General features: G+C 42.0%; 1 protein-coding gene across 3 annotated transcripts in view; it reads left to right on the top strand.

The window, feature by feature from the left end:
• LOC117463895 (RAS guanyl-releasing protein 2) overlaps positions 1 to 16664 on the top strand; it is a 35013-nt gene that overhangs the window by 6714 nt on the left and 11635 nt on the right. For 2 of the 3 annotated variants that reach the window (XM_034106394.2, XM_034106393.2), the window contains exons 2-13: positions 3268 to 3391; positions 3634 to 3736; positions 4035 to 4091; positions 4539 to 4670; positions 4979 to 5129; positions 7586 to 7759; positions 11253 to 11369; positions 11976 to 12257; positions 14703 to 14777; positions 15002 to 15124; positions 15716 to 15831; positions 15922 to 16063. In XM_034106394.2, the coding sequence (XP_033962285.1) occupies positions 3322 to 3391; positions 3634 to 3736; positions 4035 to 4091; positions 4539 to 4670; positions 4979 to 5129; positions 7586 to 7759; positions 11253 to 11369; positions 11976 to 12257; positions 14703 to 14777; positions 15002 to 15124; positions 15716 to 15831; positions 15922 to 16063 (1542 nt within the window). In that variant the 5' untranslated portion in view covers positions 3268 to 3321. The remainder of the gene's footprint in view (positions 1 to 3267; positions 3392 to 3633; positions 3737 to 4034; positions 4092 to 4538; positions 4671 to 4978; positions 5130 to 7585; positions 7760 to 11252; positions 11370 to 11975; positions 12258 to 14702; positions 14778 to 15001; positions 15125 to 15715; positions 15832 to 15921; positions 16064 to 16664) is intronic. The other variant, XM_034106395.2, reaches the window with a different exon arrangement.

Genomic DNA, 16664 nt, shown 5'->3' with positions numbered 1-16664 from the left:
AGGGGATAAAACGAAATCAATGGCAGGGGGTCCGTGCATTAGCTCTGCGCGTGGAAATGAGAATATCAATAGGGGGATGGATACCATTATCTATGAGTCTGTCAGTGTCTTATTATCAATCAATGCTTGTGTCAATTTAAGACATGAAAAGGGAAACAAAACGATTGATGCAGCCACTTTCCCTCTAATGTGTGGGCTTCGTAGGAAGGCATTCCTTGCAAAGCCTGATGCGATTTAGACAAGAACATATCTCTGTAAAAAAGTACTCAAGAATTGTGGATATACTGTAGCTTAAGATTTAACTTAACTATCTCCTATCATGCTATTTTTAGGCATATATTATGGGTCTCAAATATATATAAAAAACATGTCTATGATGTGTTTTGCTCAAAATGTTTAGACATTCCTCATACCCCTCTATTTCAGCCCTTTTAGAGAAGTGCTGATTCTGGGATCTGATCAGGAGATTTCTCCCGGCAGATACAGCTGAATGCTAAATCACGTTAAACAACCACATTAAGCATTACTTCTGAAACAGTATGGAGCTCAAATGCTTTTCCTCTTGAGGGTTTACCACAAGGTGAGTTCCTTTTAATTTCCTGATTTTTTTACACATACTCTCCAGCACAGGTTAGCTCTGAGTGTTAGCGATGCTTGCTAAAGTAAACAAAGACCATATTACGTCCAAAACACGTTACGCATTGTTTCTGATAGCGACCTTCCTGATAGGGCCGTGGGTGTAAAGCCAGCCCACATTTCCGATATTATGTCATATCGGACGCAAATCTGGATCAGTTCCGTTGTTCCCCCGTTTTTAGAGATTTGGGTACGGAGGAAAGACGGACACTTTGCGAGTTCCCTGACGCACATAGTTATGTATAAAAGTCATCAAAGCGTGCATGTTGCATGATAGGAGACCTTTAAAAAGTGTATTTGAATGTTGTAGGCATTGTGTTGACAGGTATTATGGGGAACATCTTCCGTGTTGTTTTATCACTCTAATAAAATCTGGAGGATGTGACATGTTCAGTGCCCACTAAACCAGCAGCACCCTACAGACTCCTCTTGCCCAGGATTGACCAGGCACCTGTCAAGTTCTCTTTATCCCCGCTGCGCCCCCCAACCCACCTCTAATCTGCCAGATCGATGGCCCTGGGTGGACGTCACCTGGCAACCAAGGATGACACCAAAGTGCTCACATGTGTGTGCGCTATACTGAACAATCAATCTGTCGCTCGGCGGCGATAGAAACGCTGTCAGAAATCGTGTGGGGAAAATACTTAAAGAATTGCAAGACAGGCAGAAGGGTGGGCTTGTTAGAGATAAATCAGTCTCCTAATCCTCGTGAAGCACTGAGAGAATGTTCCATGATGAATGGATAGCAGGATGGTGTCATCATCAAGATGGGCACAGCCTGTGTCGCAGTGCCTGACTAAAGAAGGTACACTTTAGGTGCCACTGAATCACCCCTCTCTTTTCACCCCCCATATTCGTAGAAACTAGCTTAACATCCTTCTCGGAGGACAAACTGTCTGGAACTGAGAGTAAAAATGCAGAAGCGAAACAGATGCCTACAAATCAATCCGATTCAGCCCAGATCTAGATGACTCATGAAAAACTCTTGTGTGCATTAGACTCTACTTTCCTTCTGATTATATTCATGAGATGCAAGTGTCTGCTCTTTTTCTCCGTAAGCCACATATCACAGGTTGCTTTTTGAGGTTTCAGACATACTGCGCTATGGCTGCCTTCTGTGGTGACCTTCGCATCCTCACAGGAACTCAAATGTCTATGTATAGCAACAGCACAGCCTTTTGATTGCGAGTCTTGACACCCTCCATGGTTCTGACCACCTTCGACATAACAGCACAGATTTGAAGTTGGTTTCCTCCAATATATCACTCTCACTGCATGACTGATGATTGAAGCTTTACTTCCCTCTCTCTCTATATCTTATCTTCCTTTGGCTTCATCCCTGCAGATGTGTGTGTAAGTGTGAGGCTGAGACAGTGTGTGTAGCCTGTAATTGAGTGTGTCCGCCCACCACGTTGCAGCAGACAGCGCAGGGGAAGGCTTCATTGTGTCAGGCACAATGGATACGTACACACACACTCATCACGGTCCTCTCACACCGTGCCACAGAACCACAACACTGAAGAGCCATTAGCCGAGGCAGCAGCGTGCTCTGTTGTGGATCCCGTGGCCTAACTTTGTCACTCGAGCATAACCTCAGTTTGTTACAACAAACAAAAATAATGCGGCTTCTTTGATATCCTATTTCTCCACAAGAACCTAGCATTACTTGTATATACTATACTATGTATTTTGAGTGATGTGTTAGGGGCAGAAAGAGGTGGTGATCATGGCTCCCTACTTTTCTTTTTTTTCCTGCAACACTTAAAGCCATCGTGTATTTGCTTATATACCTTTAAGGGTTTTCATTGTGTTTTATACTGATAATAAATGAGGGTTTCCTGTTGATTGTGCTCGTGGCTTTCTAACGAGCCACATTGAGCTCAAAGCACGCAGAACTATCCACGCAACGTCATATTCTGCTATCAAAATGACCTTATTGTTACATTTACATTGTTGCAACTTGTTAACTATCTCAGTGTATACATGTCAATTAGACTGCAGGCATTGTGGAAGACACATATAGTTAATAGTATCACTATTGCTGAAGCTGCAAGTCAATATTTTCGATTATTATTCATTTTTAAATGGATTATTTTCAACAAATGTGGAAGCAGGGCTGGGTTATATATTGATATTATATAGATGACACTAGATATCTTCATGGCACATGTTTTGAGTACTGTACAAAAGGTTTGTGTAGTTTTAATTATTAAAAAGTATACTAATTTAGAATTAATCACATATGTGTGGATTGATAAGTCAAATCTTATCTTAATTCTCCAAGTCCAAACTCTGCGAATATTATTCTGGTTGATTATTTGGTGTTTTTGTAATACCCTCCAAGTCCTGAAAAACTGTTGGGTAAAATCCCAGCATAATATCAATTAGATAGAAGCATCAACAGGCAGATATCCCCATTAAAAACAGCCCTACAGTAAATATAGTGTCAACACTCGCTGATTGCTTCACTCCCCACAGTGTGACGCAGAATGCAACATAACTCACCACACAACTCTTTTCCAAATGGCTGCAACAGTCACTGAATTTCAATTTCTCTCTCTTGGCTCCATACAGCAATTAGTCTCTTTCGCATGCCTTTGATCCTTTCTCTTCACCTCCTTTTGTGTTCAGCAAGAAGCACGAGAGTCAACGCAGAAAGGGAGGGAAACAACGAGGAAAGGAACGATGGAGTCCATATTGTCGGATCAGTCTGCTGCAGTGGATGATCTGGTGGAAGCGAGCATCCAAGCCTTCGGTTTGTCCTTTGAACACTATGTCTTAGAATAAAACGATATAATCCAAAGTTGTATTCTATTGTCACTCACTTAAACAGTTATGTTTCATGTCAATTGTCCTATATTCTGCAGACATGCATGTGAATAATGATGACCAGGCAACGACTGACACAAATTAAATGAACACTAATTAATAGCAGGTGATGCTGCTGTGTGGGTATTGCTTCCTGATGATGAGTGACATGTTATTTTCTTCTTCCAGATGAGAGAGGCACTTTGAAGGATGCCTCCATGGTGCGCATGTTTATCATGATGCACCCTTGGTATATTCCTTCAATCAACCTGGCCAAGAAGCTCGTGCTCAAGTATCCTTCACCTTTGTTTATGCTACGATGAGATCTATTCCAGGCACGTCCAGCTGGGAAGAGACCGAGGGGTAGACCTAGGACCAGGTGGAGGGATTATATCTCTTCGCTGGCCTGGGAGCGCCTTGGGACCCCCCAGTCAGAGCTGGTTGATGTCGCCAGGGAAAAGGAAGTTTGGGGCTCTCTGCTGGTGACAGAAAGATATAATCAATGCCTGTTGTCTATCTTGATTGGTGTATCTGTTCATTCTCAATTATATTTAAGAGTTTGCATAGTTGGACCTTAACTGTTTGATAAGATATCAAGAGGAGAGCTGCACTGCTGAGCGCCGAACAAGAATATGCCACCTTGTCAAGTACTCATCTTTTTATTTATGATTTAACGTGCCATTTATTTCCTGTACTTTTATGGGTTAACAAATCAATATACAGTAACTACATGTCATACAGAAATGGTTTTACAATGCAACATTTATTTACAGCAATTACAAACATATATTACGTGAGCTAGGATACAATTGTATGCAAAAACACAGCAGAAAATGATTTGGACCTTCACATTTACTGCTGTAATTTTTTGTTTGTTTTATTTTGTTTTGATATTCACTTATTTTTCACAAGATAACTTATGTTGACTGCTAAACCAGGTCTAATAATGGCAGGTTTATAATATCTTTTTGTATTTAAGCACAACTAAATCATGGATAGTCCACAACTAAGTGTGACATGGTTGTTTAAATGCTAACAAGTCGATCCTTTTCCATCGTCTCTCTGTCTTTCCATCCCTTTGTTCTGCCTTGCAGGTACTGGATCTCTGAGTTTCCAGCAGAGTTCAATCTGAGCCCGGAGCTGTCGGAGGAGATCAAAGACTTTAAAGACCTCCTGACCACTGAAGGCAACGCGAGCCAGAGCCAGCTCATAGACCTGGACAGTGTGTGAGTTGTTGACAGTGAATGACCATCTCTGTCTGAGGGGTTTCATATCAGTGTGCCCTTTTATTGCCTGCTCTCAGACAATGCTGAGCTGTCATTAGCAGTTCAATCACTTCTCCTTTTTCAACTAAATTCATTTCTGTGTGACCTCGAGTTTCCTGGAATGCTCCACGAGGACAAGGAAGTCCCCTATGTGTGACTTCAGCTGTGCGAGGGAATTAATTCTGCATTTGTAGAAACATGTTATGGTTGTAAATGAGACTTTTCATCAAATATTCTACAGTTTGTGTGTGTTTTATCGTCCCTTTCAGGCCATCGTATAAATGGAAGCGGCAGGTGACTCAGCGTGTCCCGTCAGTGTCCAAAAAGAGGAAAATGTCCCTGCTGTTTGACCACCTTGATTCCTGTGAGCTGGCTGAACACCTGACCTACCTGGAGTACAAGTCCTTCTGCAAGATCCTGGTCAGTCTGCAGTCTGTGATTAGACTGTGTGTCGAGTGTTTACAGCTCTTACATTCCTTGAGTTCTCAAGTAATGCCACATGCTGCATGCTCTCTGTAGTTGCTAAGCAATACTGGTAAAAATCAACTTTTACTGGCGGTAATTATGTTTGTTTTCTTCAAACATTTTGAGTGTTATTTTGAGCAGCAAAAGCATGATTGGGTTGGGTGCTGCTGATTTATATGGTAGACATTTTTAGATCATTTATTCAAGTGTGATGTGTTGGTGGTATGAGTGCTGGTAATTGGTCTTCTTGGCTTTGTCTTTGCTTCCTTTCCAAAATAGATGCTGGCTTAATATAAAACCAAATGAGTCATGGTATAAAAAGAGCATTTAGTTTACTATGTAAAATGCGCAGTGATGTTGCTGTTCTGCATCTCCCCTTTATTTCCTAGTAAAGACTGGCTTTATCAACGAGAGAGAGAGACCAGGAGGAAAAATGGTTATTAAAAAAAAAAAGATAAAAAAAAATTATTGATTAGAAAATAATATGATACAGTACTATTACGTCTGGGTCTCTGTGTTTCATTAAAGATCGGCTGTGTGTGTGTGTGTGTGTGTGTGTGTGTGGAACCAGCCATTTTGTGTGAGAGAGAGAGAGAGAGAGAGAGAGAGAGAGAGAGAGAGAGAGAGAGAGAGAGAGAGAGAGAGAGAGAGAGAGAGAGAGAGAGAGAGAGAGAGAGAGAGAGAGAGAGCGAGCACCGGTACCGGAGATTGTTGTTGTTAGCTTCTGGTGCTAGCGAGCTACGCTAACGGATATAAGGAGTTTTGTCAACAACAAGGTGGAGGAGAGTCCTCTCCTGTCAGACTGAGAGACTCAGTGAGCTAAAGGACTCTCAGTGGGTCTCAAACGTTTTGGTCACCATTAATGTCAACAATTATTTCCGAGGCACACGTTTATATGATCATTATAGTTATAAAAAAACAAGAGAATAAATTAAAAACAGGTATGAAATACTATATGACAGTAAAAAAAGAATAAAGTTTAAAAGGGTGATTTGTAAAATATCCATAAAGAAAAAGTAAATCTGTTTACAGTTCTGTTTCATATGGGTGTTGAGAGAGGTATCCATAGATCTCTTCATGTTGCTCTCAAAGTGCACCAGATTGATGCTTTTAACTTCAATATTTCAAAATAAATCTTCCCGGGGGAGCTTGCCCCCGGACCCCCCTATGTGAGGTCCACACACCACCTATAAAAATAGCACTTTACCCCTGCTTACACCTATATGCCGTGAGCTGATTATCGAGCCTTCATTGTAACAGTCGCGGGTACACTGTGTATATGCGTGGAGATTGTTGCAGTAGAAAATTCCACTGTATCGCCCGGTACATTAATGGGAAACCCTAAATGTTTGATCACCCTCTATAAAACGTCAAGCTACCCCACAGCACCCCCAAGAAGTCTCTGGCGCCGCCACTGAGCCTGACTCTGTGCCTGTGTTGGGGGGGCCCGCCTTTTTTTTTTCTCCAAAGGGGGGGCCTGACAGAAAAATTTGAGAACCACTGCTTTAAAGGGATATTTTAACATTGTTCTAAATAAACTTACTATAAAACAGAGAATTGTGGATTTTAAACTTAAGTGTCTGTACAGATAAACAAAACATAATATAACAGGTTAGTAAGTACAGGTGTTAGATTGGGGATTTTGTTTTGATAGGTTGCCTTTTCCCCCTTTTTAATTATTTACGCTAAGCTAACCAGCTACTGCCTCCTGCTACATGTTTACCTCACAGACATAAGAGTGGTAATAATTTTCTCACGTCGACTCGCCACGACAGAAAATAAGCACATTTCCTAGTGCTGCACTTATAGACAGGGGACATACAGGAAACACATACACATTTGTTTTATTAAAACCAAAGCAGCTAGGCCTGAGATATATCCTGACCAGTAGTCTTAAAAGGTAAATGTAGAAACCAGCTCGAGTGCGCTAGAATTTGAAACTACGCAACCGAAAGAAATCTGCCACTTCCTTACAGAGCCCCTCCTCCAACACACACGAATGCGCACATGCCCAATGAGGGCACGAGATATAATACGTTTGTGCACAGATGGAAGACTGACAGGCAGGTAGGCCATCCAGTTACTTTAGCCGGGCCGGCTCAGATGATTGGTCGTGCTTTTTACAGCGCCACGGCTTCCACAGATGAATTTTTTTAACGTATTTATTGTCAAAGCATTTAATATATTCATTGCTATCAGGATGTTGAGAGCATTCCATGGAATATAACAACAAGTGTTTCAGAAATGAATGACCTACCCCACCTTTAAGTATAGGTCAAATGCAAAACACTAGATATGTATGTTTGTGTATTTAGTTAGACCCTTCAAGACATTTTGCAACACCATTTAAAGATATCAGTTTCACAACTTATTTTAATAATCAAATATGTAATGCTCCTACCTCCTCTCAGTTTCAGGACTACCACAGCTTTGTGATGCACGGCTGCACGGTGGATAACCCCATCCTGGAGCGCTTCATCACCCTTTTCAACAGCGTCTCCCAGTGGATCCAGCTCATGGTGCTCAGCAAGCCCACCGCCCCGCAGAGGGCCGCCGTCATCTCCCACTTCATCAGGGTGGCACAGGTCTGTCTGCAGTAAACAGCCCTAATGGACTCACACAGAGACAGAGCTGGCAGGAGGGGGGGGGGGGGGGGATGATTGCCTGCAGCCACAAAAGTCGAAGAAAGGTGAATTAGTGATTAAACTAAGAGATGTGGAGAAGCGAGGACAAGTCACAGCACTGATGATTTGAAATAAGATGGATCATTTCCCATTCAGGGGCACACACTTGGAGAAAAAGTGAGTTTAATTTAAAAAGGCTTTAGAGGGATTAGCATGGTAAGATGCCCACTGAGACCGCTTTAACATAATGCTGCTGCAGAGGGAAAGCATCTAGGAACTAAGAAAGTATTGTTTTAGCTAGGTAATGATGCATTTGTGGCATTATCCAAACAGCGTGTATGGATCCAAGGGGTTATACAAGTGTCTAAAACAATGCATGAGCAGGTAAACGTTCAATTGAATGAATGGAAATCACATAATCACCTATTTTTCCCGAAAGAGTGTGAGCCAAGACAGAGAATATACAATGATACACAGGGTGCACTTCCTGTTGGTTAGACATTATTCACTGATATACATCTACAATACAGGAATCAGTGGACATTGTTTGAAGGTGGGATTACTGCAGAGATAAATAAAGGGTGGTCGGGAGCCTGTGGTGCATTTTAGGTAACATAAACATACTATGAGAAAATTCCCAATTCCTCCCTCTCAGTTTAATGTGTTAGAGTGCTACTTTATTTTAGGAGGTAACAAATTACTATGCCATTAGTTTTGCATGTAGTATAATTTGTCCTTTGAGTGGCTGTAGGATTCATCATTGGGGACCAATTAATGTCGGTACAAAATGTTTTTGTATCTAGTAGACGCAGAGATATTTTAATAAATAATTAATCATTTTAAACACTGGAGGAAATGATTAAATGAATTCTGTTATATGGTTAATATATATATTTTTCCTGCAAGTTCAGCTTCACTGGAATTACTATCCTTCTTACCTGAGTGCTAACTTGTTACTATTAAAGGTGGGGTAGGTACATTTCAGAAACCGGCTCGAGATACACTTTTTCTTATATTCCATGGAATGCTCTTAACACCCCGATAGCAATGAATATTTTAAGTGCTTTGACAAAAAATCCATACAAAAATGTCTGTAGAAGCCGTAATACTGTAAAAAGTGGCCGGCTAAACGGATTGGATGGCCTACCTGCCTGTCAGCCTTCCATCGGGGCACAAACTTATCTCGTGCCCTCATTGGTCATGTGCGCGTTCGTGTGTGTTGGAGGAGGGGCTCTATAAGGAAGTGGCAGATTTTCTACGGTTGTGTATTTTCAAATTCTAGCGATCTCGAGCCGGTTTCTCAAACTTACCTACCCCACCTTTAAGGGGACAGTTGTCTTTCTAACAATGGTACACTTTGGTCAGTTGCAAAGATTTGTGTAGAAGCATTACACTTTCCCATGCATCTCATTTTCTCTGCTCATAGGAAATGAATCCAGTTTCCAACTTGCTGCCCTACTGTATTTGGCTCTGTGCCCATATGTCTTGAGACTGTCACTCTTTCCTGATAGAGACATACCTTTAATGCAATCACTGTTGATACATTTTCAGTTTGATGTTATCGTTTGCTCTGCCAGATGGGCTGAGTTCTCCCTGTATGGCAATTCACTCATGTGTGCAAGGCGAGGGTGCTTCAGTGGACCATTGAAAGAGCAGGAAATTATTCTCATCCGAATAGCCTGCAGTGCTTTGTGAATGCATCCTCATTACTCATTTTCCACCCGTCCTTCTCTTCAGTTATAACAAACGTCTGTCCCTCATCATTTATTGAGCAAGGTCTCAGCAGGTTTGAACAAATCCATCTTAACACCATCACTCCAAAACGTCAGCAGGGCTCTCTTGCTTATTCACACTCCTTGACATTGAGCAGGACTTTTACAGTGTTTCCTGGAACGTTGACAATGTAGTAGTGATGCTGATTCTGAACCAGCATAATGTGTATGACAGATCAGCTAATAAAAGCCTGATAATTATATCCACTGGTCTCCCACCTCCTAATCTTCCTTTTTACCACAATCCAGTGTCTTTTGGTGAATCTCTAACATAGGAAGTGTAATGTAATTAGAATTTGTTAGCATAAACAATTCTGAATGGTCGTGAACATACACATAATTGCAGGATATCATACTTATTTTATTTTTCACCCATTAACAATGATCAATTCTCTTTAAAAGAGTCTTACATTCTCTCTTAGCATTGTCATTGCTAGCATGTTAGCAATGTGTTGTTCCATTTAACTCTTAGCATCGGTGTGCTTTAGGGTAGCCACACAGAAGCGCTAGCATGTTAGCAATGTGTTGTTCCATTTAACTCTTAGCATCGGCGTGCTTTAGGGTAGCCACACAGAAGCGCTAGCATGTTAGCAATGTGTTGTTCCATTTAACTCTTAGCATCGGTGTGCTTTAGGGTAGCCACACAGAAGCGCTAGCATGACTCGTATCACAACGAGCACTTCCCACTTGGCACCCAGATGTCCTTTTGGCCATGTCATTCATCCAGAAATAGTGAACATTTGGGCACAGACCATCCCTGTGAAGAATCTCATTGTGAATTCTTTGCCAATTTAAAATGTCTCAAACTTTGGTATTTAGTATGATAGCCGAGTATGAGCACATGCAGGGACAAAACATTTCCAACAAAATACCAAATGCATTCAGAGGCCACACAGGAGCTAGTCCTGACATACTTGACATTTCCCAAAGCTTCCCTCAGGGTGCGCCGGTCGTACAATTTTAGCCTCCTGTTGAGAGTGCATCACAAACGACTCACATCCATTAGTCTTAGCTGTGCAGACCGCTATTATAATTTAAAATGAAAAAACATCCCTTTCATGCTCATTAAAAAGACCCATTCTAATTTATTTCACAATATGGTACGTGTGCATGTGTCTGTGCCTTCTGGCTTTGAAGAAATAGCCACATCACCAATCGGCTGAGTGCCAACAGTTGGTGAATCCCTCTCGTAGCCCTTTTATATAAACACCATTTATTCTACTCCCAGTGGAAAGCCCTGGCATGTTGACAACCAGACCTTTCTGACGGTCACATGCACATGCAGTTTAGCCGAACGCACCCTGTGAACGCGAGGCTGCCTTTCACACTGCTTTGCCAATTGATTCCAAAGGGTGTTTGAGCTGAACCAAATGATCCCCTCTGGCAGCCCACCCACACAGCTGCGACCCCATCGATTTCTCTGTGAGACGCCACACAGGCTGAAGGGCGGCGGGGAGCCCTGCGGAGCGCCATTCACAAAGTGTTAGCTTAACTTTGACATAGACAGGTTACAACATTCAGTCATATTTTGGTATTCCAGATCGGGTTAAGTGCATGCTGCTGAATTTGTTTTACTCATACTGTCAAATGTTTTTTTAACCTCCACCCCCTCGCCCTATAAAAGCATTCCCCGTCTCCTCTTTCACCCTCAGAGTTATTTTTGTCCTCCTTCTCGTTGACAGAAGCTGCTGCAGTTGCAGAACTTTAACACACTGATGGCTGTGGTGGGCGGCCTCAGCAACAGCTCCATCTCTCGTCTCAAAGACACGCAGACCCACATCAGCGCCGAGACCAACAAGGTGCAGTAGCTGCTAGCAATCCTCCCAACCATCACTGATCTCTTTCTGGCACTCACAGCGTAAACACCACCACACACATTCAAAGTTCACTGCGTGTCGAAGCACTTCGCGAAACAAGTGATATTACATCTTGATTCAGTAATCCGCATCTTCTCCGCATGAGCTGCCAAGCTCCTTATCTGTGCCCATTACTCCTACTCTGTGGGGTTTGAGAGATATGAATCGAAGCCATGTAACTCAAAAGTTGGGTTGCAGTCTCGTTTGTTATGTGAGTCCATCTGGATCACAGTTTTACACAATGTTTCTGATTCTTCTAAACAATTCTCTCTTGAGAAAGGCTTTGTGTTTGCTGCCAACTCATCTTCTACCATTGTTCACCCCTTAAAGGTCCCCTAGTATCCTGTATTTCATCAATATATGGTTACACAAGCCAAAAAATCGACATCATAAAGTGGCCAAAATCTGATCAGCTCATTTTCAGACAGGTTTCTATGTAAATGGATCAGGACAGAATCTTTTTTCGCATGTTGATGTACAAAAGACAGGAAAAAGTGGATTTTGCATAATAGATGACCTTTAAATGATTTCCATTCACCCAACCTGCAGGTTTTTAATAACCTCATTGAACTGGTGACATCATGTGGGAACTACAGTCAATACCGCAAGCGCTTCTCAGAGTGCTCAGGCTTCCGGTTCCCCATCCTCGGCGTGCACCTGAAGGACCTGATAGCCGTGCACGTGGCCCTGCAAGACTGGGCTGATAAAGAGAAAACACGGGTCAACCTGACCAAGACCCAACAGCTGTACACCATCCTTCGAGAGCTGGCGAGGATCCAGACCACACCGCCTCACATCGACGCCAACACAGACCTGCTCAACCTGCTGACGGTGAGTAAGAACTGGAACTGGTATGTATGTATGTATGTAAGAATATGTAAGGTATGTAAGAACTGGTATGTATTTGCAGCGTCCAAGATGTTTGGATTGAATTAGAGTTGTAAAGAACAGCTTGTACCGGGTAAAATCAGGGTGTTATTCATCGTGAAGGCCAGAAGTCGAAGGCACTCGAAAGCACCCGGCAGCAGTGAAGTGGAGGGAAAGGTTTGTGAAGGACAGGCCGTCTGTGATACACACAGTTTGTTCTGCTATGGTTCGCTTGTACAGTAGCCAGCTGAGGGGAAATCTGCATGAACCTTCACAGTTTTCTATTTTCCTGAACAGATGCGGTCCACAGTTGTCTTGTGTCGGTATGGCGAGAACCACTGAGAGTTGCCCTTTGAGTAAAAAGAACATAACATGAGTGATACAGAGAGGATTAAACAATGCATTGAATTCTACATCTTTGGTTGAATTTCAGAGTCAGGACGAAGAGGCATCACCTATTTATAAACATTACTGAACTTTAAATTGTTAACCTGTGCTGAGACCTCTTGTCTTTTCCTGTATCCTGAAGACTACAAAGATTCTACTGTCGGGGCGGAAAAAAGAGTACCTTAGTGAAATAAGCATCTTCTTAAATCTCAACCATTTTGCAGATAAATATATTGTGTCATTACTGCTTTTACATTTGAACTTCTTCCACAAAGTATTTGTATGTCTTGGCTGACAACACGTTGCTCTCTTTCCTTTTATTCCACTTTGTGCTGTATCATCCCATTACCAAGCATGAACTGGAATACATAGAAGCCTGAAATAAATCACATTCTGACCCTTACATACATTTAGCAAATGAGATTTTTTACAGTTTAGAGCAAACAGCTACAACTCAAACAAATCTGGAAACCTGCACGACAGCATGTGTGGTGTTTTCACACTACACACTAATCCCCTGAGGTGTGTTGGAGTATTTTTGGCAGATGCAGATACGATTTTCCCGAATTCGAGAAGCGTTCTGTATTCAAATAATCCTGAGAGTTTAATCAATGTGGCTGCAGGTGTTCTTGTGAGATTTCAGCTAGTTCCTCTTTCTCTCTTTGAAAGTGAAAGAAACAACTTGACAGGTTTTTTGGGCACCAGGGAAGTTTGTCAATACACAATTATCTATCTTAAATCCAAGGTGAGTAAAGCGAGAACAGAAAGAAAGTCAGTACATCTTTCAAAATAGTCCTTTGAAAGTAAGTAGATTTCATTACATCACCTTGGATGTAACCTTCTCCCTGATATACTGTAAGCTCCATTTGATGAGAAGGTGTTAGAACGGGGTACAACAATACTGGACTCAAATGCGACGGCTCAGATTTTAATGAAAAAATAAAACAAAGTTTTAACAAAAAAATCACTCAAGCGAGGACAAAACAAAACTTCTCGATTTCAAACAAACAAAACTCTTCTCTCTGGTTTTAATGCTGGGTCTCTGGACATGGAAGCACACTGAAACAAGACGAACTGGCACAAGACAAAGGGAGACGAGGACTATTTATACATGAGGGGATAGGGACCAGGTGGAAACAATCAGGGGCGGGGCAGACGCTGACGATGACGGAAAATCACCCAAAGTGAGGAATTAACAGGACCTGAAAGGAAAGACAAGAGGTAAGTACAAAATAAAACAGGAAATGGGAAAACGAGACATGACATGAAATAGACAGACAAGACATGAAGTAACAAGAAAACGTGATTCTACATAGAAACCTGACTAGACTTGGAATTACATACCTGACTAAACATGAAGTGACAGACATAAAACAAACACGACTAACACAATTGACGAGACACCACAGAAGGCCAAACAAGACTAAACACACATTTCCTTCTGCACTTACCACACAATAAAAACCAGGAAATATAATTACGCGAGGAAAATTGCTCTGAGGAAAGCAACATCATTTGAAGCCAACAATGGATGAAGTGAGGAATTGAATGTGGCAGAAAACACTCACTTGGTGCTATAGCGGCTGTGTAGATGTAAAAAATGGATATACTAAAATATTCCTAAAAATAAGAGTTTAATGTGTATGACGGCATTTGAGTAGTCTGCAGTCTGAGTGAATTTACACCACAGCCTTATTTGGTGTCTTCGTCTATTTCACATTTGCAGTTGGACTAAATCTCAAATTCAAAGAAATGACCTTTAAACATCTATTTATTAACACCTAAACAAAATCGGTTAATGTTGTGTCTTTACCTGTAAACCTTTGTTAGATGTGTGCATTAAACTAGTGCCTTTACTCTTTATTACCGTTTTCATGACTGCTTTTTATTGTTATACTAACTTGCATCGAGAGAAGCCTGCAAGATTTCATTGTACACGATAATATAATGCCAATAAAGATCTTCAGATTCCCTGATGTCAAATATGGAGACATAAAAGTCCCACTTTTCTCTTGTGTGCAGGTGTCTCTGGACCAGTACCACACGGAGGAGGAGATCTACCAGATGTCTCTACAGAGAGAACCTCGCAAGCCAGCGGTGAGCAGCCCACTGATGTACCCTTTATGTTCTACCCGTCTTGCCATGATGGATGATCACATCGCATTTTAAAATGGATTTATTTTCCTTCCGTCATCACATTTCCACTTCAGTAACCCTCGACTCATGCTATGTAGAGCGACCGTCTTCTCTTTACTTTGTGGGATTGCAGCTCGTGTTTCCCCGGGCTGACGCTGATCGTTGTTTTCTCATTTTTTTTGTAGCAGAACTCCAGCCCGGCCCCCGCGCCTGACCCCAAGCCCACCATGATCGATGAGTGGTCCGTGTCGGTGAAGCCCAGCACCGACCCCACCATCATCAAGAAACACATAGAGAAGATGGTGGAGGTGAGTTTTGTTCCTCTCTCTCAGCTCTGACTGTGACCTGAGCGACAGAGGAAGGCTGGGGGAGGATTATCTGTGGTTATCCTCTCCCTCATCTTGACATGATAACTGCAAAGTGCTCTTGGCTATTTGTCCAAATGGGTAGTAATCTTTCATCAATCCCTGTGACTCTACTGTGGGTGATGGTTTATGGTTTCTTTTTGCTTGGAATTGAAAGTATTAAGAGTTCTGTGTTGGTAAGGAACATAGACTCTATAAAAGAAGCCGGTTCAGTAGTTGCAAAAACAAGTCGGATTGTATAGAAAGAAATGTTCCTACTTCAGTTGATGGTCTTGAACTGTTGGTTTCAAGTCGTCTTCAATATAGCATGATTTTCATTTGTAAATAATGGACCCCCAATTTAGAGTAAAAAGACAATTAAGCAGTTTTAGTCATTACCACAGTGACCTGCCATCTGACTCAGAAGAATCTTAAAAGTTTGAATCTCAGAATAACTTAACAAATACCTTTCTATCCCATAAGAATCTAAACGTGGCTATTTTTAGCCAACACATTCTGAATTCACACTGAACCAACCGACTGTCACATTCACAGTCAGTCTTCAAGAACTTTGACTCAGACGGTGACGGCCACATCTCCAGGGATGAATTTGAAGCCATAAGGAACAACTTCCCATACCTCAGCAAGTTTGGAGAACTGGACAAGAACCAGTAAGGATTTTTCTTGTTGAATCACTACTGTTAAATCCTTGCTGTTTTCAGACTGACCCTACCCTACTTATCTTTGTTTCTCTCTCACAGAGACGGGAAGATCAGCAGAGAGGAGATGATCGACTACTTTATGAAAGCCAGTTCTCTGCTCAACTGCAAGATGGGTTTCATCCACACTTTCACTGAGAGCACCTACGTCAAGCCCACGTTCTGTGAGCACTGCGCCGGCTTTGTGAGTAAACACCCACTCCTTAAAATGGACAACATAGTATCTGCAATGAAATAATGAATTAGATGTATCGGGCTCATGGGGGTCTAATTATTGGTTTTCAAATGCATGGATTTCTTGCCTGACTCAATCAATTGCCATGTTTGTTTAAAAGGTCAAAGGTCAGTTGAGTCATATGGACTATCTGCACTTCATTACATGTCACCTCTCAGAGGTTCCTCCTGTCAGGTCAGGGCAATACCAATTACTTTGAGCTGTAGCCACACACTGCTGAAGTTGCATTCTGGGAAATATGGGAGGGAGGTAATTGGGCGAGATGATAAGCCTCCTCTGTGGTAGTGTTACATCTGTGTGTGTGTGTGTGTGTGTGTGTGTGTGTGTGTGTGTGTGTGTGTGTGTGTGTGTGTGTGTGTGTCCTCTGGCCCCTTAACATCTGTCTAAAGTCCCCCGAGGAGCTCTGTGTTATTAAGACGCAGACAATGTCAGCACTCAGCTGTAATGAGAACAGGAGCACGGCCCTAATGTTGAACTGCTGACACCCAGATGACACCGCATTCGTTTGTGTGTACGACATGTGGAGAGAAGCTCAAGAGGAAGTGCTCAA

This window comes from Pseudochaenichthys georgianus, chromosome 18 (genome assembly GCF_902827115.2).
Source record: "Pseudochaenichthys georgianus chromosome 18, fPseGeo1.2, whole genome shotgun sequence".
Lineage (NCBI taxonomy): Eukaryota > Metazoa > Chordata > Actinopteri > Perciformes > Channichthyidae > Pseudochaenichthys > Pseudochaenichthys georgianus.
The sequence above is the reverse complement of the archived record's forward strand: the minus strand, read 5'-3'. Positions and strand labels throughout refer to the sequence as shown.